We start from the raw sequence: 23,897 nt of genomic DNA, 5'->3' as shown, positions 1-23,897 counted from the left end.
AGGTTAATTTTACAGACAGGAACCCCCCCCCCCACACCCCAATTTAAGACTAAATTTTAATTCTTTATTCACTTGACAGAGAGAGAAACTTTGGACAGCATATTATTCCATTGAAAAATGCCATAATATAGTTTACATCTATCTGAGTGGACTGATAGCACCTCATTTTAGCATCTCATCTGTCAAAATTATGGAACAAGAAATGACTGTTGTTAGCTGCAAGGTTATTGCTTCCATAAACTTCCTTTTCATTCAGAAATAATATTTAAACCATTGATTGATTTCACAAAAAAATTTGTAATATTTCTCTGTCATACCTCAAAATGGATAAATTATGCAAAATACTTGATTCATCTATTATTATTCTCTTATGAGCCATGCAGGGAAGGGATGCTTGAAGTCCATGCATTGAGCTTATTTGGCCCCATTGTTAATGAAAATCAGATGTCTATTCCAATACACAATAAACATTTGGATTGTGGTAATAGATACTACCATTCAAAGTTTCAAATGAGATTAGTCATCCTTGTCCCTTGAGACTTCAACAGACTCCGGTCCAAATGCATTTCTATACATGGGGTCTCATTGCCCTACTGCTGTTTTCTGGGGTAAACCTGCAGTGGCATGAAGCAGGTAGCCAATTTCTTCTCCTATATTGGGTATTCTGAATCAAGTTCAATTTCACTTCCTTAAAATGTCAGCAATAACATATCATGTGGTACCTCTGTGCGTCCCAACAGATAGCTGAAAAAAAAACGGAATTGCTCAAATGATGAATAGTACCTGTGGAAAGAGGAACAGAGATTATATTTCATGCGGATGATTTTTCAGCAGCCTTGAGGAAAGTATTAAATCTACTCTTTTTTTTACACTAATTGCAGCCTTTGGTTTAAAGATGACAATAAACAGCAGAAAAGTCAGGATTCTGGCTTTCCTTCCAGTGTAGGGTTACTCCATAATCCCATGTTCATAGTTGGAAAAACCACTCATAAAGAGCGTAGATTGACGAATTTGTAGAGTACTGTAGTCCCAATCTCTCACCTATGCTTATCATGGCCCAGTTCTCTGCTGTGAGCATGTAAACAGAATTATTCATGGCATCCCCAAGTCTGATTCACAGCCAGGTCAGTAGGAGGAACAACAATGTGACTCAGCATATTTGTAGCAGTGAGGATGGAAACCTAGGCTCAAACACAGTGTGATCATTTCAGTAAAGCATAACTGAGTAAATGGCAGTAAGTGGGACTATACTCAAGTATTTTAAAAATTAAACTTTTATTGCTAATGTGTTTGTTAATTATTGACATTGAATTCAATGCTGAGATCAATGTAACTGGTGGCCAATATTCACATACATCTTTAACTCCAGTGGTCAAAGATCAATCTCTTCAACACTGTGTTTATCAGAGAAGAACAAAAACAAAGCTGATAACGATAAATTTCTGAATTGTCACAACAACGTGGAAATATGAACGTATTTCATATAAGATATGAATTTATAGATACAGTATGAAGCTCTTGTTTTGCATTGTGAAACTTGTAAGTTGTGCTTCTAAAATAGATGTATGGTGACTGCTTGATTTGTTTCCCTCAGCCAGATATTCTCTCCATGGCACATGTGAACCGGCTGACTCCTTTGCCTGCTCTTTCATTCATTGCAGTCATTGCTTTGATATTGCTAATCCCAGGGGATTTTGGGTCTATCGTCCAATATTTCAGGTTTGTTCAGAATGGATTTTTAAAAAAATATTTCTGCTAATAACAGTAAATTGCTGTAATTTCCCAGGGATATTCCTGTTATCCACCAAAGCATTGACAGAACAACCAGACACATGGGATACCTGGTGCAATATGGAATAGAAACGTCCTTCCAGCATCTTCCCTATCAATTCCCCTGAGTATCTTACACTTCTAAAATTCGTCTTACTCTTTTAACTTCCTATCCAATACAGACCTATGCAGCACAATCGTTTCACCTAATGCAACCCTTTCATTCCAAGATTCAACCTAGAAAACCTTCTCTGCATGAAAATGAATGTAAAAATACCCTTACATAAATAAGGATTTTAAAAGTATTTGGAGTAATCTGTACAGTTGTAACAAAGTTTCCCTACTGCAAGCAAGAGGTTAAAGGCCTGCATTCTTAATTACCTGCTGCACCTGTATGCTAACCCTCCATTCTTGCTTCATTTAAGCAATATTTTACATAAGATCATAAGATATAGGGAGAGAAGTAAGCCACTCAGCCCATCAAGTCTGCTCTGCCATCAATCATGGACTGATCCAATTCTTCCAGTCATCCCCACCTCCCTGCTTTCCCCCATACCCTTTGATGCTCTGGCTATCTATCTCTGCCTTAAGTACACCTTGGCTTCCACAGCCGCATGTGGCAACAAATTTACCACCCTCTGACTGAAGCAATTTCTTTGCATCTCTGTTCTAAATGGACGTCCTCGTACCCTCTTGTCCCAGACTCCCTTACCATGGGAAATAACTTTGCCATCTCTAATCTGTTCAGGCCTTTTAACATTTGGAATGTTTCTATGAGATCCCCCTCATTCTCCTAAACTCCATGGAATACAGCCCAAGAACTGCCAAACAATCCTCATATGGTAACCCTTTCATTCCTAGAATCATTCTTGTGAATCTTCTCTGAAACCTCTCCAATATCAGTATATCCTTTCTAAAATAAGAAACGCAAAACTGCACACAATACTCCAAGTGTGGTCTCACGAGTGCCTCATGGAGCCTCAACACCACATCCCTGAGAATTCTATACCTCTAGAAATGAATGCCAAATTGCATTCACCTTCTTCACTACTGACTCAACCTGGATGTTAACCTTTAAGCTATCCTGCACAAGAAATCCCAATTCCCTTTGCATCTCTGCACTTTGAATTCTCTCCCCATCTAAATAATAGCCTGCCCATTTATTTCTTCCACCAAGGTGCATGACCATACACTTTCCAACATTGTATTTCATTTGCCACTTCTTTGCCCATTCCCCTAAACTATCTAAGTCTCTCTGTTTCCTCAACACTACCCACAACTCCACCTATCTTTGTATCATCGGCAAATTTAGGGAGAAATCCATTAATCCCATAGTCCAAATCATTGACATACATCATAAAAAGCAGTGGTCCCAACACTGACCCCTGTGGAACTCCACTGGTAACTGGCAGCCAGCCAAAATAGGATCCCTTTATCCCCACTCTCTGTTTTCTGCTGATCAGCCAATGCTCCACCCAAGCTAGTAACTTCCATGTAATTCCATGGGCTTTTCTCTTGCTAAGCAGCCTCATGTGCAGCACCTTGTCAAAGGCCTTCTGAAAATCCAAGTACACCATGTCTACTGCATCTCCTTTGTCTATCGCGTTTGTAATTTCCTCAAAAAATTGTAGTAGGTTTGTCAGGCAGGATTTTCCTTTCAGGAAACCATGCTGGGTTTGGCCTATCTTGTCATGTGCCCCCAGGTATTCTGTAATCTCATCCCTAACAATCGATTCCAACAATTTCCCCACCACTGATGTCAGGCTAATAGGTCTATATTTCCCTTTCTGCTGCCTCCCACCCTTCTTAAATAGCAGAGTAACATTTGCAATTTACCAATCATCCGGTACAATGCCAGAATTTATTGATTCTTTAAAGATCATTGTTGATGCCTCCACAATCTCTCCAGTTACTTCCTTCAGAACCCGAGGGTGCATTCCATCAGGTCCAGGAGATTTATCCACCCTCAGACCATTAAGCTTCCTGAGCACCTTCTCAGATGTAATTTTCACTGCACTTACTTCACTTCCCTGACACTCTTGAATGTCCGGTATACTGCAGATGTCTTCCACTGATGCAAAATACTCATTCAGTTCCTCTGCCATCTCCCTGTCTCTCATTATAATGTCTCTAGTGTCAATTTCTATTGATCTTATATCTACCCTTAACTCTCTTTTACCCTTTATATACTTAAAAAAGCTTTTAGTATCTTCTGTGATATTAGTTGCCAGCTAACATTGACTGGCATCTCATTAGATCATTCAGATGGGGTGGAATTTGTTAGGTGTGTTCAGGAAGGTGTCCTGATGCAATATATCCATTATTTTTGCTAGAGTGGACAATCTCACACTTCACTCCAAGTACACACCATCTGCCAAGATCTTACCCACAGACTTAACCTATTTACAACCCTTTTCAGACACTTCATGTTGTCCAGACTTTTAGCTTTGTATTATCAACAAATCTGGCATTAGTACTTGACATCTTCATCTGCCATTAATGAAGATTATAAGTAGATTAGCCAGTCCATGCACTCCCCCCACTGTAGCGTTAACTTACGGGTCTCCCACCAGCCCCTCTGCCACACCCATCCTCGCACTGATCCCTGTGGTAACCAAGGTTACAAATTGGTGACCTGAAAGTAATCCACATACATAAACCATTTTCTGTTAATTAGTAATTCCAGTTAATATATTACGCCACCTCTTGCGTAATGCCATGAGGTCTTGTCCTTTTTATATGACAACTCACCACATGCCTTTTGTTATTCAAGTACACTTATACTTACTGGTTCCCCTTTATCTATCTGTTACTTACAACCTCAGGAGCTGTAATACATTTGTCAAATGGATGTAGTCTCAGCTTAATCATATTCTGAAATTTTTTAAACATTCTATTACTATTTCCTTCATAATGGATTCCAGTATTTTTCCAATGGCAGCTGTTAGGATGCTGACTTATGATTTCTTCTGTTCTCTCTTCATCCTATTCTGAATCCAGGCTATTTTGGAAGATTGAAATCAATGCATTCACTTGTTATGTAGCCACTTCTTAGATGCTAGGATGCTGGTGAGAGACTTGACAGACTTGGGTGCATTCATTTCTATCACTCTAATGATAATGAATATATATGTTGAATTCTCCTTTTTGCTCTCTAGTCTTCTACAAATTTAAGGTCTGTTATTGAGATGCTGATGATAAAGAGAATTTCAGAGGACTTTTCCCAAAATATTAACTTAAGGGTGGTAGAGTGGTGCAGCTAGCAGAGCCACTGCTCAAAGCAGTAGAGACCTGGGTTCAGTCCTAGCCTCCGGTGCTATCTTTGTGGAGTTTGCAGGTTTTCCCTGTGATTGCATAGGTCAAGTCAAGTCACCTTTTATTGTCATTTCAGCCATAACTGCTGGTACAGTACATAGTAAAAATGAGATAACGTTTTTTCAGGACCATGGTGTTACATGACACAGTACAAAAACTAGACTGAAATACACAAAAAACAACACAGAAAAAAACTACACTAGACTTACAAACCTATCCAGGAGTGCATAAAGTGCATAAAACAGTGCAGGCATTACAACAAATAATAAACAAGACAATAGGGCAGTAAGGTGTCAGTCCAGGCTCTGGGTATTGAGGAGTCTGATAGCTTGGGGGAAGAAACTATTACCTAGTCTGGTCGTGAGAGCCCAAATGCTACAGTGCCTCTTCCCAGATGGCAAGAGGGAGAAGAGTTTGTATGAGGGGTGCATGGGGTTCTTCATAATGCTGTTTGCTTTGCAGATGCAGCATGTAGTGTAGATGTCCGTAATGGCGGAAAGAGAGACCCCGATGATCTTCTCAGCTGTCCTCACTATCCGCTGCAGGGTCTTGCGATCCGAGTTGGTGCAATTTCCTTACCAGGCAGTGATGCAGCTGCTCAGGATACTCTCAATACAATGTAGAATGTGATGAGGATGGGGGGCGGGAGATGGACTTTCCTCAGCCTTCACAGAAAGTAGAGATGCTGCTGGGCTTTCTTTGCTATGGAGCTGGTGTTGAGGGACCAGGTGAAATTCTCCACCAGGTGAACACCAAGAAATTTGGTGCTCTTAACGATCTCAACCGAGGAGCATAGGTTTCCTCTGCTCCAGTTTCCTCCCAAACACATGCAGATTGGCGGGCGACTTGAACGCTGTAAATTGCTTTTTGTGTGTTGGGGGTTGGTAGAATCTGGGGGCGTTGACGAAAATGTGGAGAGAATAAAGAATGGAATTAATACAGGGTTAGTGAGAATGGGTGGTTGCTGATCAGTGCGGATTTGGTGGGCTGAAGGGCATGACTATGAATCTATAGTGTGTAAGGCTCTAAAAACATTGAAGCATATTGGTTTCTTTTGTGTTAGACCTAGCATTTCCACCATAACTGTATCTTTTTCTTATCCAAAAGTTTTACAGCATGGATTTTTTATGGTCTGACGTTTGCTGCATTGGTGCACATGAAAATAAAGAAGCCACATCTTCCTAGACCTTTCAAAGTAAGATTTAGTTTAACACACCTACTTCCATGAAAGTGCATTTTTTTATGTTTATCTTTTCTAACACTGATTTCAATTTTGCACTATTTCTTTTTAGAAATTACATATTGTATTTCATAAGCATTATTAATAATTCACTCTTTCTAAGCAAACATATTGATCTAGATTATGCTGGGAAATACTGGCAAAACTGTCAGAATTTGTGAACATTATGTCTAATGACTGTCAGCAAGTTCTGCAGCTCCACGAAACAGGAAAATCTAGGCCAGGGTTGCACTCCAATAATCCTCATATAGTGCAACATGGAAATGGGAATCTCGGCAAAATGCCCAGCACGTATGCACCTTCCACCCTTGCTGAAGAGTCCTGTGCTGGGTAGATTTGAGAGGCAAGTGATCTAAACTTCCCAATTAGAAAAGGAAGCAATAAAGATGAGAGCCTGAGAAAAGTTTTCATTACTTAAAGAATTTTACATTGTGTTTTTTTAAAAACCATTCTAGCTTTTAGTAAGTTCTAAAGCAATGCTGGTGTGTTCAAATGTATTTATTATTTTACTAAGGTTTTAAAGTGTTATATACTCTTCTTTCAAAAATTATCAATCCTTTTTTATTGCTGTGCTTTTAATTTTTTTAATGTTTTCTGGAACTTTGGCATATTTGAATGCTTAACAGCTTTCTGGCCAAGTCAAGATGGAATGACATTTTGTTCTTCTTTCTGTGGGTTGTTTTTTTTTTATGGCTTTTTGTAATGCCCATTACTAAATAGACCTCCCTGCAGAATAGCACTGCTCAGGAACAGTACTTCCACACCGACCTTGATGCCAGTCTAAATTTGTTCAGACTGCTTTCACATGGTCTATATCCTTTTATTCCTCCCTGCCAGTCCATGTTTCTGTCTAAATGCCTCTTACACAGTGCATCGCAATCTGTTTCTGCCACCTCCCCTGGCAGAGTATCTTCCTGTGTGAAAAAGCTTGCCTTTACATTCTCTTTAAACTTTCCTCCCTTCACCTGAAAACTATATCTATCATTTCATCTTTCCATCTTGGGGAAAAAAAGATTTTGATTTCCGCCCTATCTACGTCTCTCATACTTATCTCTCAGCTTGCATTTAGATGTGGACACTCCTGTTAAAACAATCTAACTTCGTCCATCCAATTTCAATATCTGACATACACCAATTCAGGGAATATCCCAGTGAGCATCTTCTGTACCCCCTCCAAAGCCTCCATGCCTGGCCTATGGTGTGGTGACCAGGACTGCATACAATGGTCCAAAAGTAGCCTAAATATGTTTTATACAGCTGCAACATGGCTTCCTGACTTTTATAAGCAATGCCCCGATTAATGAAGGCAAGCATGCCATACACCATCTTTACCAACCCATCTACTTCTGTTGCCGTAATTTATGAAATATTATCAAAGGTAATTATGGACTACATTTCAGTCTGCAAAAGTTTCACAGTATTCACTGTTGGGCAACAATAAACTTGAAGAAACTCAATTTAAAAATTTTTATAAAGAAGTTAAAGCAAGTTAAACTGGCAGTTTAGAAGTAGAGGGAGTTATGTTTCATATTAGTTTGATTCTTTTTAATTGGAGTGTTCCTTCAATGGATCTGGAAGAGAAGCCATTCTTTGCAGTAAGGAAGAGTAGGAATGGCAAGATTGTGTGTTACATTATCAAAGTAAATGTAATTTTCAAGGTTTAATGGGTCAGTCTCAGTTCTATGAAAGAAATAAAGATCCTTTTGGAGATCTGGAATTCAGTTGTGATGAATCAATGTATTCAAGGCCCTTGGAGGTCAATAGGGTTGGAAAGCAAAGATACTCAACATAACAAAGTATCTTCACAAATATTATCCTCTCTGCTAAGGAAGATGCACAGCTTGGAAATGGTTGGAAGGGGAGTGAAATGTAAATTATCTGCATATAGTTATTTGAATATATATGGTTGTTTATAGAAATAAATACTTTGTAGCAATCACACACCAAGGTCTGGAGTATTCCAAATTATCTGAAAATCAGAAATAACTAATTTTAACTGCTCAATGTTGAGTCAGCTACTTGTGTGACAGCAATTTACAATTTAAACTGAACTCTAAGCACAACAGATTTGAGAATCAATTGTAAGAATGGACAGATATGTGCTAAGGAAGCTGTTTGGAAAATTGGAAAAAATTAGGCAGAAAGCTTCAGAGGATTAGGGTCCTGAATGAACTGTGGCATAGTCCACAACGAGGCATTTAAATGGAACTTGTGTTCATATGATTATTGTCTCCCATAGTTTCACCTCATAATATTTTAGTGACCCAACCTGCTGAGTTTCAAAGGTCTATCTCCATTGACATCTTCAAACTATAGTCATGATTTTAGGTCATGATTCTGCTCAGTTGGCTTTTCTTGGTGTGTTTTAGTTTCTTGGCCCCGATTATGGTTGTCTCTTTTGCATCATTTGCCAGCCATTATTGAGAAACAAAATGGGCATCTACATCAATGGACATGGTGTTACAACTGAGTTTTTCAAGTTGTTGCTACTTCTACAACAAAAGGTTAAAGAAGCTGCAACGAATTCCTAGTCAGTGACAGAATTATGGCAGAAGAATTTATTGAAAACATTTTCAATACTGAGATCTATTTGTTCAGAGCTCTAGAATCACCATGAAGTATCTTTTTTAACTAATATTTATAGTACATTTGCTTTCATTTGAAACTTTCTTTCTCTATTTAAAGGTGCCAATGGCTATTCCAGTGTTCATGCTAATTGTTTCGATCTGCCTGGTGATGGCGCCGCTCATTGAAAATCCTCAGATTGAATACTTGTTTGTTGGTTTGTTCATGTTGAGTGGAATATTGATTTACTTTCCATTGATTCGCTTCAAATTATGCACATGCTCAGTGGAGCGCATCACTGTGCATTTGCAGCTGCTGCTGCAAGTTGCGCCAACAGAAGCAAACTTAGATTCGTTGGTCCAAAAAAAAATTGCAGAAATTGGCATTATTTAGATCAGTGTTTCCCAACCTGCAGTCCACAGACCCCTTGCTTAATGATATCAATCTATGACTTAAAAATACCAGCATCATAAAACTTAGTAAATGTTATTATCTAGGACTCTTTCACAATGATAAAAAGCAAAATTTGATTTGCTCTGTGTATTATAAACAAAATTATCAGTATTGCCTTTGAAAATGTTACATTTATAGCTTCAGCTACCAATATCTCACAACTGGGCCAATTTAAGGCAATTCCTGAACACATACCGGGGCATAGTTATCCACCTATTGCTTCTTCCACCATGTCATTGTCTTTATCACTAGTATTATCAGGTTTGGGAGTTAATTTCATTTGTAGAATTCAAATGAATTCTAATGAATTCCAGCAGCTGGAGCAGACTGTATTTTTAAATAAACATAAGTTTAATACTTTAATACAATTCTGGCAAGAAAATAAATATTAATTACAATAGTAAAATGTTCATTAAGTTTGCTCAAAGGTGATGTGAATAAGATTAGTGTTTTACAAAGGCAAACAAAAACGCAAATATGTAGATTTGCAAAATTTCATGCTCAAATCACATAGGTTATATTTTCAGAACCACTAGCTATATTCCTTCTGACTTTAAAAAAAAACTAGTATTTTCTTAACTATCCCTATCTTAACCACATTTGAAATTAATTGTTATTGCCAAATCTGAAGCAAATTTTTCAGACCTGATTTTCACCGGAGTTACTCTAGAATTCCAGGTCAAACCAGACAAATTTCAAATGTTAGCTTTATTATGGAACCTTAATCCCAGCCCAACCTGACTCTGTGATGCAAACTCTCTACTCATTAGAGAGAGAAAAAACAGGGAAAAGTATGCCTTTTTAGCTCTTAAGTGCTGAACCTAGTATTTAATGTGGCCCCTTCACGGTCATTGGAAAAAAGCTCTAAATTTAATGTTGCAAATCATTTCAAATTATCATTTAAAATTACCTCAAAGCTATTGTGAAAAATTGTAACTAGTGATGAGTGGCATGTTGGGATCATATAGAAATCACTCTAAAGAATGTGAAACAAATCAGAATCAGAATGATTATCACTGACATATTGTGAAATCTGTTGTTTTGCAGCAGCAGTACAGTGCAAGATATAAATATTACTATAACTTATAATTATAGTACAAAAGTGGCGGATGGAAAGAAGCTGTTCCTGATGCGTTGAGTATGGGTCTTCAGGCATCTACAGTAGTAGTAGTAGCGGTGCGATCACTCGATTCGAGTATGATATTCTCCGAAAAGGTTGTCATTAGGATGGATTCTCTTAATGGAGAACAGCTCTGTGTGCTTTGTTTAACGTGGGGAGTCTGATGCACAAGCAGACATCACACAGTTCTTGACGGATCAGGGTAGGTTCAATGGCATGCAATGCAAGACATCTGGGGACCCTCCACTGCTGCAGCCTTCTTCCACCTTACTGCCATTGTGATGTGTTATCATCCTCTGCTAGCTCCATTGTTGAAGTCTTGGTTGGATCACTTTTTGTCTGGAACCTCCTCCCCCTTGACATTACCGCCATGAGTGACTGAATGGGAGCTAAGCTCCAGAGGGCATCACTCTTGAGATGTCAGGGAAACACAAACCTCTCCACCAAGACAAGGTGACATTATTACCCGACTGTGGTCTCCCAATGAGGAAGCTGAGGATCCATTTGCAGGGGGAGGTATAGAGGTCTAAGTTTTAAAGCTTGTTGATTGCTAGTAAGGGGAGATGGCATTGAACATCAAGCTAAAATTAATAAACAGCAGCCTGATGTATGTTTTGCTGATGTCTAGGTGCTCTAAATTTGAGTTAATCTGCTGTACATTTTTTGTGGTGGTAGGCAAATTGCAGCTGGTCCAGGTACTTGCTCAGGCAGGAGTTAATTCTAAACAAGACCAACCTCTCAAAGCACTTCATCACAGTAGATGTAAGTGCTACTGGGTAATTTTCATTGAGGCAGCTTACCCAGCTCTTCTTGGGCACCAGTGAGATTGATGCTCCCGTGAAGCAGGTGGGAACCTCCAACTGAAGCAGTGAGGGGCTGAAGTTGTTCTTGAACAACTCTAGTCAGTTGGTCAACACAACTTTTCAGTATCATCGAAGTCTGAAAATTTATGAGGGTTTATCTTCAATGTTCTGATGTTGGCTTCTGATACAAAGATCATTGGGTTGTCAGATGCTGTGGGGATTTGCATAGGTATAGTGTTATTTCTTCTTTCAGGGTGTGTATAATAGGCATTGAACCCATTGGGGAGTGAAGCATCACTGCTATTTATGTTGTAAGGGTTTGCCTTATAGGAAGCATTGCTATCCAAACCCTACCATGGCTGTCATGCATGCAATTGTGGCTCTAGCTTCATGCAGAATTCCCTTTTCAATCTCATGATGGCTTTCTGTACGTCATACCTGGACTTGTTGTAGAGTTGTGGATTGGAGGTCCTAAATGCGGTGGATCTAGTGCTCAGCAGGCTGTGAATCTCCACGTTCATCCAAGGATTCTGGTTTGGGAAAACTCGATATATTCTCAAAGGCACATGTTCATCCATGCTGTCAGTGATAGCCATGGCATAGTCATTCAGATCCAAAGATGAATCCCTGAATGAGTACTGTGCCTCTGGTAGTCACTGAGAGTGGCCTCTCCAGGGCACAAGCCAGGGCAGAGTTGATATAGACATCAGTCTGTTGCCCATACAGTGGGACCCCCCCCCCCCCCATGCTGATGACAGGTCCAAAGGAATGACGAAAGTTGATACAGTTTGGTGCCAGCAGCATCACAGGAGTTGCCGTGCCGGTGCTGGGTACAGCAGTCAGCTGCCTTTGGGACTCCGACTCCAGATTCTTCTTCAGGGTTTACTCCCAAAGCCTTTCCCGTGGGCGGGTATAGCCACAAGGCAGCGGAGGTTTGAAATCAGAGTTTTCCCTCTCCTAGATGAGCTACCATCCAGGGTTAATAAGCTCCATTGCCCGGAGCAACTGGTTTTAAGGCGCCAGTGGCCCACCTTTGCCCCTTCTCCTGTCAGTGAGAACAGCTCCGCTGGGCATAAGAACTATGCCACACATGAAGGCCAGGAGTTGAACTTGGTTGTTAGAGGCTGTTTGAGATGCACGCCATGAAGAGCATTTGTTTAGCAGTGGGAGCTCGTCCCCACTACCACCCTTCGGCTATGACTACCCTTGGAGCCTGAGAATCATCATCTAGTGATTCAAGACAGTCTTGTAAATACTCCACTTTGACTCCTCCACTTCCCTTGACCATACCTTTGCTGTTCTCATCACTGGTGCTCAGTGTCTGCCTATATTCTGGGAGTAGAAATACAGCCAAGTGATTGGACCTGACAAAGTGCAGGCACAGGATGGCATGGTAAGTATTCTTGATGCTGATGTAACAGTGGTCTGGTGTGTTGGCTCCTCTGGTTACACAAGTGATGTTGGTGGTAGCTTGTCAGAGGTTTCTTCAAACTAGCCCGATTGAAGTCCCTTGAAATGATTCGGAAGGCATTGGGGTATGCTTTTATTATTGAAATTACTTTCAGAGTATATTCCTAATTAAATGATCTTGCTTTAAACCAGACCAAGAACATACCTGATCCCAATCAACCAATAATCAATGAATTAAACATGCTTCAAAGTTAACCAATAAGAAAATCAGGGATTTACAGATAGGCTGTAAGTTAGAAATCACTGCCATTGATTTTCATATGTATTGAATTTAATAGATCAATTAAAAAAAATTATGGAAGTCAAGCATGTTTCACAGTGAATGATAACTCTATATTAGCTATCCATTCTATTTTTCAGCCCTTGATTGCCCATCCCAGTCTGACGATACTGGTGATCAATTCTCCCTTACAAAGCCAAAGTTTAATTAATACTATTTTGAATCTGTAGGTGGCGCTCATGTCCAGCTTCAAATTTGGTTGAGGCACCCCAAATGTAATTTGTTGCGAGGTTAGGAAGAATACAACTGGTTTTCGTTGTCACAAAATTAGTGCTCACAATAAGAGTGCACACTGTGGGAAATCATGGGTCTTTCATGTGAAAAATTCAATGTCATGTGTTTATACGGACAGCTGGAAAACTACAGATATTGGCCAATTCTCTCTTGATTGAGTGAAAGTATTGCATAATCCAAACCAACAATCTCACAAGACTTTGATTTACACTAGCGCCTGTAATGCACAATGATACAAACTCAATCCTAATAGTAAGTTGCTGCATACTTTTTAAAATTTCACAACTAAATTTTATTCATAAAATATATACAAGAAATACAAAAGCAGTACATGAGTTTCTTTTACATTCCTAGTATTGCTCAGTCTTTATAGTTGAAGTGTTATTGGTTCTATGCATTTGTAGTGTTAGCACATTCTCTGTAGAGAGCTCCTTTACCATTCGGGTAGCCTCTTTCATGACACAGATTTAAAGTGTCTGAGAGGCAGCTATATGGGACTTAGACCCTCAACTTTTAGTGGCGGAAGAACCTTACACTACAGTTTTTCTCTACAAAGCCTTTGTGTTGTCTGCACCAAGCTTCACTGCATCCCTTAATTACTTCATTTTCTAGTATGGATGTTCCATTGCACAAGATCCAGAGAAGCTGCAGAGGGTTGTAGACGCAGGCAGCTCCATCAGAGGCAAAACCTTCTCTGCCATCAAGGACATCTTCAAATGCCAGCGCCTCACGAAAGCAGAATTCATCATTAAAGACCCTCACCACTTGAGATATAGATAGATAGATAGATACTTTATTCATCCCCATGGGGAAATTCAACATTTTTTCCAATGTCCCATACACTTGTTGTAGCAAAACTAATTACATACAATACTTAACTCAGTAAAAATATGATATGCATCTAAATCACTCTCTCAAAAAGCATTAATAATAGCTTTTAAAAAGTTCTTAAGTAGTTTACTTAAATACATTAAATACAATCAACCCCGGCACTTTAACATATCTTACTCCTGGCGGTTGAATTGTAAAGCCTAATGGCATTGGGGAGTATTGACCTCTTCATCCTGTCTGAGGAGCATTGCATCGATAGTAACCTGTCGCTGAAACTGCTTCTCTGTCTCTGGATGGTGCTATGTAGAGGATGTTCAGGGTTTTCCATAATTGACCGTAGCCTACTCAGCGCCCTTCGCTCAACTACCGATGTTATACTCTCCAGTACTTTGCCCACGACAGAGCCCGCCTTCCTTACCAGCTTATTAAGACGTGAGGCGTCCCTCTTCTTAATGCTGCCTCCCCAACACGCCACCACAAAGAAGAGGGCGCTCTCCACAACTGACCTATAGAACATCTTCAGCATCTCACTACAGACATTGAATGACGCCAACTTTCTAAGGAAGTACAGTCGACTCTGTGCCTTCCTGCACAAGGCATCTGTGTTGGCAGTCCAGTCTAGCTTCTCGTCTAACTGTACTCACAGATACTTGTAGGTCTTAACCTGCTCCACACATTCTCCATTAATGATCACTGGCTCCATATGAGGCCTAGATCTCCTAAAGTCCACCACCATCTCCTTGGTCTTGGTGATATTGAGACGCAGGTAGTTTGAGTTGCACCATATCAAAGTCCTGTATCAGTTTCCTATACTCCTCCTGTCCATTCCTGACACACCCCACTATGGCCGTGTCGTCGGCAAACTTCTGCACATGGCAGGACTCCGAGTTATATTGGAAGTCTGATGTGTACAGGGTGAACAGGACCGGAGAGAGCAAGATATGCACTTTTCTTGTTATTAACATTGGGGAGGAGGCACAGGAGCCTGAAAAACCACACTCAATCTTTTAGGCACAATCTCTTCCTCTCTGTCATAAGATTCTGCTTTTGCAATATTTACGTACATTGGAACATTGAGTAATTTTTATACCTTTCTCTGTGCTGTCTCTGCAATACAAGAGATTTTATGACATATACCAGTAATAATAAACCCAATTCTGATTCTGACGTACTTTTGCAGTCTGTAATGTGCCAGTTGGCAGCATTTCCTGATGGACATCTTGTACTGGAAGACCAGTAAGATTCAGCCTGACCGAAGTGCATCTTTCACCAAGCTGATGATCTTCCAACAGCACTCGATGTTTGTCTTGGTGTGTGTCCCTGGTAACAGTCTGGATAGCAAACTCATGTCACTGTATCAAGTGACTTAAACACATGTTTATATGATGCGGTGCACTATTACATCAACTGGCTCATGTTCCAGAGACCATGCATGTAGGTTGCAAAGTATAATAAGCAAACAATATTATTTTACATTTTATAGTTATGAAAAATAAATTTTTAAATCTTGCTGATGTAAATCTTTCTTTTCCATAGAATTTTGCTTTTGGTTCTCACATTATGTATGTTTTATAAAAATTTTGTTCTATTATAAATTTGCAACCATTTGCTCTGCCAATTTAAATGTCAATCTGCTATTTTATGAACAGGCTTGCCAATAAAATGGTTTCAGAAAATTTCCTTAAATATCAACATTTTGTTCAGTCACTAAAATTTAATGTCATTTGGATGGGGAACTGATATAGAGTGGAAAATAATTCATATTTCTCAACTTTTTAATTAAATCTATTTAAATAGACTTCAAATAATAACAGAGGGTAATCATTATTATCTACCATTGATTACAAAGCAATAACATAACAATTCATATAACATCTTTACTGCATTAAAATATCTCAAAGTACTTCATAATCATTAGTATTTAAAGCTCAGTCACATAAAGAGAGATGACCTAAACTCTGGTTTTAGGGATGGTCATATCAGAGAAGAGAGGTGGAGCAGGACAAACGATGAGGGAAAAGGATCTGGTGTGTATATGACGAATAAACTCTTCTCATGCTTCTGTCCGGGTACAGGTATCAATTATAACCAACATTTCGATGACAAACTCTGCCATCTTCATCAGGGATGATGCCTGGGTCAGTTATACCCGGCTGGAAACCTGAGAAGAGGTTAAGTGATGAGGAAATTCCAGAATTAAGGCATTGCTGCCAATGCTGGAGCAACTAAACTGGGTATGATTAAAAGTCAAGAACTGGAAATAAAATGGAAAATATTGGAAATAATTAATATGTCAGGCAAAATCAGATTTAGTGTTTCAAGTTCATGTCATTCACTTGGAACTGGAGGAATTAGGAATGCTGGAGGTTATAGGGATCAAAGAAGAGCAATCCTGCAGAAGAACTTGAAAGACAAGAGATTCTGCGGATGCTGGAAATCCAGGGTAAAACACAAACAAAATGCTGAAGGAACTCGACAGGTCAGGCAGCATTTATGGAAAGGAATAAAGAGTTGATATTTCAGGCTGAGACCCTCAGGGCTGGAAAGGAAAGGGGGGGAAAGCCATAATAATTAACAAGCCAGGATTTCAATTCTTTCACTTGAACCCAATGTACAAGTGAGGGGTACTCGCTGAATGATATGAATGATAGGGACAACAGAGTTTGGGATATCCTTTAGAAAGTCTATCAAAAATATTAACATAGTTTTCTTCTCCGCTGATCCTATCTGACCTTTGGATTTTTCTTCCATTTCTTGTTTTTACTTAAGATTTCTGGCATCTGCTCTCTGTTAGCTTTCCATGGGACAAAGGAAACAGGCCTGAAAAGCTCTGGATTATTATGATTGCAGCTAATAATGGCTTGTTTGAATATTTCAGAAGATCATTTGGGATGGTCTGTCAGCTGAGACAACAATTAAAAGCTGGTTTTAATTATGCCATGGCTAAAATTCTATCACAGGGTCAAATATGAAACCAAGGATGGAAACATTTTGGTTCAGTTTTAGACAGTATATAGGACTGTTGGACCATGTGGGATTTTACAGATTTGTTAAATTCATCTGAGTGAGCGCTTATATTGGTATATTATTTTAATACAGCACTAAAAATAAAAATTACGGGCTCACAACTGACAATGGACATCAATCACCAACACATAATAATTACTGCAGGACATTCATAGATTGGTACAGACAAATGCAGGCAAGTGGTTAATTTAGAACCTATTGAATTCTGTCACACAGCGTTGAAAGAAAAGTTGCTGCACTTCTATTTAAAATCCGACACTCCCAGTGACTCATCTAAAGGGAAGACAAGTTTATTGGTTCTAAAATACTAACTGTTCTGTACAATATTTGTCACTTTAAAGTACAGAGAGCCCTGGGCATGATTTATTGCTTCCCGAAACGAGTTCTGAGCTCATTGTGTCTTTTCCCAAATGCCGGTTGCTTTATTCAAAAACTCGAAACGGAGCAAATATGCAGGCATTTCAGAAATCGTGTTTCTTTTTTCACTAACAGCCGATTTGAATGTCAAATTATTATTCCTTTTCAAAACTTTTTTTAAAACCTAATGTGGGGGAGGGTACTTCAACCGAGTTTTCCTTCCTGTCTCTCGTAGTCTGGGAGCTGACTAACCTCTTGCACTTTCCAGCAGCGCGGCTCCAATCAAGGAGAGGCGGAGAGAGCCGATGAGCTCAACCAGTAGCCTGCCATTGGACGGCTATATTTAGGCGATAGCGCCGGCCCTTTAAAAGGTGAAAGAGGCGGCTTCGATGTACGCATTGCTTGGTTGTGCGTTACTGAGAGAGGGATACAGAGTAGATCCGTTTAGCTTGTGTTGCTGCTCGGATTTCTAGACTCTTTGCATTGGCACAACAATTCATAAAAATAGTTTTAAGAGGAAAAAAGAGTCAAAAAATAGAAAGGAAAACAAACGAGGAGTCATGGCTGCAATTAGGAAGAAGCTTGTGGTGGTGGGTGACGGTGCCTGCGGGAAGACATGCCTCCTGATTGTGTTCAGCAAAGATGAGTTTCCCGAGGTTTATGTGCCCACGGTGTTCGAGAACTACGTGGCCGACATCGAGGTGGACGGCAAGCAGGTGGAACTGGCGCTGTGGGACACGGCAGGCCAGGAGGACTACGATCGTCTGCGACCCCTGTCCTACCCGGACACTGACGTGATCCTGATGTGCTTCTCGGTGGACAGTCCCGACTCGCTGGAGAACATCCCCGAGAAGTGGGTGCCGGAGGTGAAGCACTTCTGCCCCAATGTGCCCATCATCCTGGTGGCCAACAAGAAAGACCTGCGGAACGACGAGAACGTTCGGAACGAGCTGGCTCGTATGAAACAGGAGCCAGTACGCACGGAGGATGGCCGCGCCATGGCTGTGCGTATCGGAGCTTACGACTACTTAGAATGCTCGGCCAAGACCAAGGAAGGAGTACGGGAGGTGTTCGAGACCGCGACGCGGGCAGCGTTGCAGAAGCGAGCCCGGCCTAGCAGAGGCTGTGCCCACTGTTGCACCGTCCTATGATGCTTCACCGACCACTGCGGCCAGCCGGCATTACTCTGCAAGCTGAACTCTTCCCGAGAGGGGACTTAACTCTTGGACAGTAAGAAAATGCGGACAGTTTCCAGGAAGAAAATGCGGGACATCACTAAAGAAGGGGTGGGGGAAATGTTTTTTTTGTTCTGACAGAGCCGATCGACCACCGTGAGAGAGATGCAGATTTTTTTGGGTTTATTTTAAGTGGGCTGAAGATGAGTTATTCACACCGATTGCAGGCGGCACTGTCCTGTAGAGCCACGGGTTGTATAGCATCCCACTCGGGATGCAGCAGACGGACTGCCTTACAATATGCCAATGTTGTAAAACAATGCTTTAATGTGTGTGTGTATATATGTGTGTTTATAAATAGAGAGGGACGTTTATGTTATTCTTCTCCTGTGAGAAGCGACGAGAAGGGTTTGTGGTGGGTTCCTCCGCCGATTCCCCTTTCCGTTGTTTTGTCCGGTTCGCTTTAAGCGACATCTTGGTGTGTGAATGGGGTGCTGGCCGGCAAAGGGACACGGTGTATTGGAAAGGGCACGGTGGTACTCTCCTCACCTACCTACATCTAGCCTACTCACGAATGACTGTCCGGTTGTGCCATCTGCCAGAAGTGGGCGATCGCGGTAGTTTGGCGCGACCTCCAAAACACTCTTGTGGTGGCACTGACGATAAACTTTGGGATTCTCACTATATACACAAGAGAAAATGGGAGGATATTTACAACCTTTTATTTTGCTCTGAACATCTGTACTGGTCAAAAGAGGACTTCTCAAGTTCCATCGATATTTTTGCTGTATCTCAAGTGGTACTGAGGTGGGCCTTCACTGACTCAGTGTTAAACTCAAAAAATGGCGAGCTTCGCAATGAGGCCGAGACGTGCATTTGTTTACAGAATTGTATACCGAAGTATAAGCTGTGTAAAAATTCGTTTTCACGCAAAGTATTAAATGTAATCAAAACTGACCTATTGGTTTGATTTTATTTCATAATTATTGCATAAACCTAAAGTTATTTTAAAAATTAGTAGTCGAGTGTCCTTTGAGTCTGCGCGGCTGTCCAAAATTTAATGCTGGGATGCACTAACGGGGGAAGGCAGGCGACTCTGGTATTGCAAACACAGTATGTTTCGTTAAGTGCACAAAAAAAAGCTAGTGTTTTTTTTTTGTGAAACGTGGTGTGTTAAGGACAGTCAGAATTCGGTTATCTTTTGTGAGGGAATGGGCGTGGTTAGTTTTTATTCCCCTCTGCTGATTTAACGCCTTCCATGTTGACAGCGAACACTGCTCACGGTGCGGTTATCCCTAACCCTGGCATTTCTAATTCTCGTGCCCGAATTCATTGGTGTATTCAAATAAGTATCCAAATATGATTGCCAGTTCATACTAAAATGGGAACTTAACACTACCGCACGACATAAAATTTGGAAAACTTTTTGAACAAGATTAAATTCCTTATTTGCTAAGGCATCGCCGGGAGATTGTACATTCGAATAGTTGCACGGGCGTTTCTGAAGGAAGGACTCACTACTCCGGTTGGTGCGAAGCGTGAAGGTACCCTTGAGAGAAAGAGAGAGGGTTTCATTGAAGAGTCCCAATTGTCCACTAGAGTAATTTGTATCCGTAGGCACGTCTAAGGACCACAACCATTGACCCTAGTAAATAAGTAACACCCTATCTTGCCCTCGGAATATATGTCCTGATGTTAGTTTATAGTAACTTTTTAGCCAAACCGGAAGGTGAGAGATTGAATCTGTTATATCTTTAACATAATTTCCTCTTTTTACCATCGCCCTTTCCCAATCATTTGCTCTTGATTTTTTACTTGTATACTGCCAATGTTAAAAACAACAAATTGAAACCCTTAATTATGGGCTTTTTTAACACAGTGTTCCATCTAATATGTTGTGTTATGGCACCCCATTGCATTGTTCATAATTAGCGCGCACAACACTTCAATTTGCCTGATAAGTTTGTAACTTCTGTGAAAGATGGTATTTCATTTTCCCTCTGTCACAAAATAGAAATAGTAATTTATGCCGTTCCTGAACCATTGGACAAAGACCATGCATACAAATATTTTCAATAGAGGGAGTATTATGTCGCATGCTAATTTCTTTACAATTTGCTACAAAACTCAAGTTTCTGCCATTGTGAGGAAGCAAATTCAACGTAAACATTTGAAATGGTGCTCTTAAAAATCAAAAGAAAATCTTGATTCCTTGGAATACAGATTAATTCAAGGATAGTACTAGAAAAGGCATAATAAATCTAATTACGAAGGCAACGGGTTATTATGTCACGTTGTAATGGTAGAATAAAATTTAAAACCAGAATAAAGCTAACATTCTTAAATGATTGTTACTACAAACCTGCCCAGAAACTGCAAATATTTCTGGATGTAAAGTTGATTGCCACATTTGTTGTTCTACTGCAAAACAATTGTAGGCAATGTGCTTTGTTACACAAAAAGCTATTTTTGAAAATCGCAAGCAAGAGAAAATCTGCAGATACTGAAAATGAGAGCAACATAATGCTCAGCAGGCCAGGCAACATCTATTGGGGGGGAAGTACCGTCAATTTTTTGGTCCAGTATTCTGGAGCAAAACAAGAAAGTAAATATCTGCAGGATTTCACTATGATTTGCAGCAGCTGTTCAAGAAAGGAAACTGCGAACAATTTGATTTAAACTTGGATTATTGCAGGTAAATACTTAAAATTCCACTTCTCATCTTGGACATGAAAGTGCCAAAGCAAGAATTTTACCATATGAAGAAGCAGAACATGGGTTAAGCCTGCCTTTCTGGCTTCAGGAAGAAGTAGCACATGAAGAGACAAATTAGAAGTGACAATACTTCACTTATACTTTCACTTACACTTCAATTTATGAGGAATACATCTGATTCCTAATTATTGAGGCTGATGATTTGATGTAAGTGGAGATCCGGCATCACCTTAAAGGTGCTCAAGAAGTCTACTTCAGTTTTATAGTAATTGAAATGGGTAAGTACTCAGGACTCTACACCAATAGTGTAGAGTTGGACTGCAATCTTGATGTAGGTATGGGGAGGTTTAAATGTAAATAATAGAAGTTCAAAATTGTAAAATCTAATATTGATCATTTGAAATTCTGTCTATTTCCATCAATATTATTTGTTAAATTACCTAGATTCTTCTTGTGTTGGGAGCATGGAATGGAAATCCTAAGGACAACATTTAAAGAGGCTATTTTAAAGCAATTAGAAAAGCAAATTGATGCTAGTTTTCAAAGCAGAAGGATTTGAGTTAAAGAGTAAAGGTGTTTTTCTCCCCCCCCCCCCTCAATTAATTAGGGTTGTGATGAGACCAAATCTTGAATACTTTGTTCTGCAGTAGAGGAAGTGTGGCAACTACCTAGAAAGCCCTGTTTTCTCTGAGGAAAACTTTAAATAGGGCTATTGATCTATACTCTCTAAAATTTTGAAGATCATACTTTGCTTGGCTGGATTGCCAGAACCAAACGTTACAACCTTTGAGCAAAGGGTTTTGCCGTTGAGGACAGAGGTTAGATAAAAATCCTCCATCCAGTGAGTAAGTGAATCTTTAGGAGTCTTTACTACATAGTTCTGTGGATGTTTGTTACTAAGTTTATCTTTGCTACAAGCAGGTTAGTATTTTTGGGGGGTGTTAAGGAAATCATGAGACATGGGATAGTGCAGGAAAGTGGAATAGGGGTTTTTTAAAAAACAGAATTTTATTGAGTAACAGCAGGCACGAAGGCCTGAGTGGCATCTTTCTGCTTTCCTTGTTCTTATCTGGCTTCAATCCATGCTGCCTCTCTGCTCAAGCAATCTGGTGATTCTCATTGCCAAACTTTGTGAAACCCTCAATTGTTTCCCCTGTATACGCTTGTTCAGTTCTGCTTGAAGGTGATATTTAAATATGTTTATACCACTGTTTCATTTAGGAATTACAAATAATGACCACTCCTGGAAGGTTTGCATCGCACACCATTAGATCTAAAATGATTGGCACAGGAATTATGTTTTGAGTTTTGATCAAGAATGGACCAGTTTTGCTCATCATTTTGAACAACTAAATCAATTCAACTTTAAATCTTCTCAACCCAAGTGAGCTTAAAGAAAGCTTTCTCCCATTCATGCTATTAAAATTCCTAATTTTTCAGAGTATTCTGCTAAATGTTCTGCAGTTTTTTCCTCCCAAAAGCTTTGAATCATTCCTATTTTGCTGTAGGCAGAAATAGATACAATATTCCACTTGTGGTCAAAGCAGTGCTTTATGCAGATTCAATATAACCATTTTTTGCATCCTCTTTAGAATTATAGTATTTCTTCCCTTGTTCTTTCTATCACATTTATAACCTTCATAATTTGACCAACATTTTGTCTGCTATTTGACCAACATTTCATTGGGCTCTTTGTATTTCTCTTGAAATGTATTATTACCCTCACTACCATCCGAACAAACATCTCATTTGCAAAATTTGAAATGGTGCTCTGTATGTTCAAATCTAAGTTAGTAACGTATACCCACAAAGGCCGTTGTCCTAGTTGTGACCCAGAGGAACAATAGTTTCCTGTCCTAAAGCCAATTTTGTATCAATCTACCCATTGCTCTTTTTAATCCATGTTGACCAGCATATTATTTGGCACTTTCCTTGATAAAGGCACAGAGGCTTTCATTATATTGATTAACCTTTTCAAAATTAGACTGATGTCATCTCTATATGTAATGCCAAAATGCATAACAGTCAGCTATTCAAGTGGACTGGTATTGTTCATTAATATAATCATGATTCATTGATATCTAAGATAGCTGAAATGAATGAAATTTTTTGTCCAGTACTACATTCCTTCATCCCTTTTTTTGTCTTCCCTGATGAAAGAAGTTGGTCTTTGTTAGGATAAAGGCATTTATATTCCGAAGGGGCATTCTGCAAGGATTTGATAGAATTAATTCTATGTTTAAAGCAGGCAGGAGAACTTTTGGAAACTGTTGGGAAATCCTGCCAATGCCATCTCTGAATTTCTAAGCATCTGATGTGTCTACCCCATTGTGACTTTCTAAAACATATTGGAGTGTTACCACCCTCTGGAAATGCTGGATTACGGATTTAACACTTGTGTGCAGTTAGTTGATCATAAAGATAGCAAATTCAAACACGGAGATAAATTAATTGCACCTGCAATTCTATTACTTTCAGTAAGGTGCATCAGGCAAGTCTTTTAAATTAACGTTTTGGCTGCCTTGTCCGATGAGATGCACTA

General features: G+C 39.7%; 2 protein-coding genes across 7 annotated transcripts in view; both read left to right on the top strand.

Annotated features, from left to right (window-relative positions):
* LOC140733537 (b(0,+)-type amino acid transporter 1) overlaps positions 1–23,897 on the top strand; it is a 79,899-nt gene that overhangs the window by 12,900 nt on the left and 43,102 nt on the right. For 4 of the 6 annotated variants that reach the window (XM_073056996.1, XM_073056995.1, XM_073056998.1 and 1 more), the window contains exons 4-5: positions 1,595–1,719; positions 6,193–6,280. In XM_073056996.1, coding sequence (XP_072913097.1) covers positions 1,595–1,719; positions 6,193–6,280 — 213 coding nt within the window. Of the gene's footprint in view, positions 1–1,594; positions 1,720–6,192; positions 6,281–9,010; positions 15,762–23,897 lie in introns of those variants that run through there. The other 2 variants (XM_073056997.1, XM_073056994.1) reach the window with 2 other exon arrangements.
* On the top strand, positions 17,844–19,597 carry LOC140733543 (rho-related GTP-binding protein RhoB). The gene has a single exon (XM_073057006.1). It carries the CDS (start codon positions 18,026–18,028, stop codon positions 18,614–18,616), a length of 591 nt encoding a protein of 196 aa, XP_072913107.1. The 5' UTR covers positions 17,844–18,025; the 3' UTR covers positions 18,617–19,597.

Source organism: Hemitrygon akajei, chromosome 9 (assembly GCF_048418815.1).
Source record: "Hemitrygon akajei chromosome 9, sHemAka1.3, whole genome shotgun sequence".
NCBI classification, from domain to species: domain Eukaryota; kingdom Metazoa; phylum Chordata; class Chondrichthyes; order Myliobatiformes; family Dasyatidae; genus Hemitrygon; species Hemitrygon akajei.
Note: the sequence above shows the minus strand (reverse complement) of the source record. Positions and strands in the feature narration are given on the sequence as shown.